The sequence below is a fragment of the Aphanomyces astaci genome, assembly GCF_000520075.1.
Source record: "Aphanomyces astaci strain APO3 unplaced genomic scaffold supercont1.1, whole genome shotgun sequence".
In the NCBI taxonomy this organism is placed as follows: Eukaryota; Oomycota; class Saprolegniomycetes; order Saprolegniales; family Verrucalvaceae; genus Aphanomyces; species Aphanomyces astaci.
The window spans coordinates 1,868,805-1,872,580 of NW_009798264.1; the positions used below are offsets into that span (position 1 = coordinate 1,868,805).

Genomic DNA, 3,776 nt, shown 5'->3' on the forward strand with positions numbered 1-3,776 from the left:
CCTCCCTCAACTGCAACCATGGATACAAGTGCTGTACTTGAACTTTGTAAACTACAGTACTTCGAAGTACGTAGTACAGTACTACTTCGTTATATCAGGATCAGTTTGATCGGTATGTCAAATTGTTACACACACATATAGTTAGGGGTTACCTGTACTACTGTAGTACAGTGTATGTGCATTAGCGTTAACGTTAGTTAAGAACTGGCGATGCAACATCACCACGGGAACAGGCATTATATGTGAACACAAGTGGTTTAGGGGCACACATTATATGTTTTGGGGTTCCGACCTTACAAGGGTACGGCAAAAGCGCACGAAGCTGGAAATGGTACGGAGCATTGTAACGTATGCGACATGTGGATACATTGAGGTACCGGTAGTTGATTCTGGATTTTGTACAGTATCCCTTGTGTTTACATATAATGCGTGCCCCTAAACCACTTCTGTTCACATATAATGCCATAGCTAACCACTACAACCCCGGAGTACGGGGGCCAAGGTTACAGTAAAGGGTTGTACTGGGTGATTTCGTAAACAACACTGAAACTTTTGCTCTCAGGGAATGATTAATTTTTCTTGGGGCAGTTCTTCAATCGCCCAGATTCAAATGCCACCGAAATGACCCCAATGACAAAAAATGGTGGGAATTCCCTCACCAAACATTCGTTAATAATCACCCTATTACATGTAAGACGCAGTTTCCTGAGCTGATCCAATCTTGATCCAATCTTGCAGCATTAGCTCCTGAGTGTGTAGGCCTCGTACCGTTATGCGAGTGTCTCCGTATGATGCTCGTCACCTATAAACTACCGTACCAACTTTTCACAAAATTTTCTGACTTCTATTTCATATTCAGTACTCAAAATTTCAGCAAATTGAGACGTAGAATCGACAGATCTCAATGTGGTGAAGAAATTCTACGTCTCAGATTCAAATTTGGTGATATTTAACCTAGCGGTATTTTACATGGTCGCTTGGATATGCCATAGAGGTGGCCGCTGAGATGTATCTTGATTTTTGTATGTGACATTTATCCGTATATAATATCCGGAGACAGTTGGGACCTTTAACCTCCCACTGTAGTGATAAAACGCATGAAATCAGTATTTAACGTATTTGGTTTTTGGGTTTAACTACATTAATTGTACGTTAAATAGTAAAACCGCCACTCTTCGATTGGCCAGTTGGAAGTTTTTAGACGACGTGCATCATATCCCCAGCACAAACGCACATCGACTTTACACACAGAAATCTCATGTGCACCAGCTGAACGCCCGCGCTACCGCAACGTGCGACTACACCTTATGTATTGCCCAGGGAATCGTAACAGGAGCGAAAAACTGAGTTGTGTGTCTAATTTCTGCCCAAATCTTCAAAATTCCAACCAATCATATCATCGCGGCTATTTGTACGCGATTTTCACAATGGCTCACCATTGGCAAGTTTAACTGGAAAGCATTAACGTTACTATTAATACCGATAGTATACCGCCCGTGGTACAGTAGTACAGGCATACTTGATGAAGTTCTGGATGAGTCTCTACGAGGAATTCCTTCCATTTTTCAAGTAGACTTTCATTTCGATGGGTACAGTAGCGTCAGAACTATTCCCTCGATGCAAGAGTACAACTGTTGTTCAGTAATCATTTTTACCAAGAGCCCCGGAACCCCTGGACCTCTTGAGCTTACACACAAGGCTATTCCCGGGGTTAAGTTGCATCACCAGTGGTTAGCTAGCGCTAACCACAGAGATGCACTTTACCCTTAGCTGAAATGAGTTATTTTGAATTTACACTTGATTTGACTATGTGTCATACATAACTTGGGTTTTGTATGCCAGGAAGCCCAAGTGATCACGGAACAATAGTACGACTGTTGTAGCGAGGGAATTGGTCGTTGGATGGTCGCTGGGATTTACATCATCCAGACGACATGGATTCTGATTATCCGGATGATCGGTTGCAGCGAATAATCACCATGATGATGGAGTTCCCGGCGCTGGGTTTCTATGATTCGGGCTGACTAAATTCACGAAGGTCATGGATATGATGGGCTGTTAAAGTTAGGGGGCTAAATAGGATGGGCATTTGGATGATGGAGATGTGTAGACCGACTTGCAACGCTCCATTTCCCACATGTAGTCGAACAAAGCCTTCTCCTTGAACACTTTTTCAATCTGACAAAGCAGCGCTTGCACGTCGTGCTGGTTGTGGTGCTGCGGAGCAGAGATTGGGTTCAACGTGGCCAGCAAATCTTGCACCACGCTCAGGTCGTACGCGACCCAGTCGCGGTGTTCTGCATGCAACGACAGTCGCAGCTGCTCTTCGTACGTCACGAGTTGGTTGAAGTGCAAGTTGCGAACGGCTTCGTAGATGTCGTTGCCTGCTGCCTTTTCCACACTTCGCACGTACGCTTCTTCTTGGACATCCAATCGCCCTTCCCACCGAAAGCGAGACGCTTTGCGTCGGGACTTGAGCCACGAGTTGCTGAGAGCTCGTTGGAGGTGCGCGCGCTGCAGGTGTCGCATGGAATCCTCGGGCGTGGCCGATGGGGTGTGATGTTCGTAAGACGGCGGTGAGGCAGTGGTGGCTTGGAGAGTGCTGGTGGTGGCCACTTCGAACTCCCGCTGCTGAAGCAGACACCGGCCTCGTTTAGATATCGACTGGACTTGGCCACGGATCTGACGGACATAGTCGTCGGTGCTGTGACAGGATGACCACACCTCATACTCGAACGCTTTGCAGGTCTCGTGGACGGCGGCCTTATCAAACGGTGTTCGCAGCATCGTGTACACTTTGACGATTTCTTGCAGCAAGCGGCGCACGTAATGCGACCGTTCGTCCTGTGTGACTTGGTGGGTGGAGTCGGCATGTGGCAGCGGGTTGGTCATCTCCGCCATACACAACGTTGAGGAAGAAGTTGATCTCGTTAGCCACTGCGGCTCTTGCACGTCGGCGACCATCGAGTTGGATCGAAATTGTAAACTGGCAACTTCAGCGTCGACACGGGTGTTGCTGATATGAGCAATCACAATCTTTGTATGGGAGCACTGTTGAACATGTACGTGGTCGGTACCTATGGCCAGTGTGGGACAAACCCGTGTAGTAAGCAAGCGTAAGTACCCAGTACATTACGAAGTTGATAGTGGCATATGATGTTTCTATATCGAGGTATTGTCCTTTTATCAAAAATTTACACTTGTGTGCTGATTCGCCAAATGTATCGATCGATTCTTTGTACCGGTAGTAACTTACTGTTAGTACTGAATTTTGTATGTAAAAAGGTGTCCTGCCTGTGGTGATTGGTATCACACTAATCGAAATCACACACTAATTTGAGTTGATGATAGTTTCTTGCAATCTGATTGGCTCAACTCTTCTGCGGATTCTTTTTGACATTTGGTGTGTCGATTCATTCTCCATGTCGTTCCAGTTTACAGGTGGAATAAACACAACAATATCAATTGTTCTGGTGGTATTATCCGGATACGGCTACTTGAAGTGTGGGAGAGGCCATGCCAAAGTGTCCAACTCGTGAAGGTCGTACCACCTTCTCTCTTGTGTGATTAGTACTCCATCTGCATTGTGCTATTAATAGTAAGTGCATTTGTGGCCACTTGCAGAAAGGTACAGTGAGCGTTCGTGGTTCCGTGCAGACTTCGAACTGTTCATTCTTTTCAATACTCTGGAGTACTAAGCTTACAAGTACTATACGTAACCGTTTTACCAGTTGCAATCGTTGTGATTATTAGCCTTACATTTTAGATAATATGTA

The 3,776-nt window shown here is 45.6% G+C and overlaps 1 protein-coding gene across 1 annotated transcript; it reads right to left on the minus strand.

Annotated features, from left to right (window-relative positions):
- Positions 1 to 2,029: 2,029 nt before the first annotated feature.
- Positions 2,030 to 3,026, minus strand: H257_00655 (hypothetical protein). Its single transcript, XM_009823428.1, has one exon. It carries the CDS (start codon positions 2,962 to 2,964, stop codon positions 2,065 to 2,067), a length of 900 nt encoding a protein of 299 aa, XP_009821730.1. The 5' UTR covers positions 2,965 to 3,026; the 3' UTR covers positions 2,030 to 2,064.
- Between the last annotated feature and the right edge of the window lie 750 nt (positions 3,027 to 3,776).

Bases quoted from the DNA above. Each gene is read 5' to 3' on its own strand.
- H257_00655 (XM_009823428.1), bottom strand. From the start codon at position 2,964: ATGGTCGCCGACGTGCAAGAGCCGCAGTGGCTAACGAGATCAACTTCT.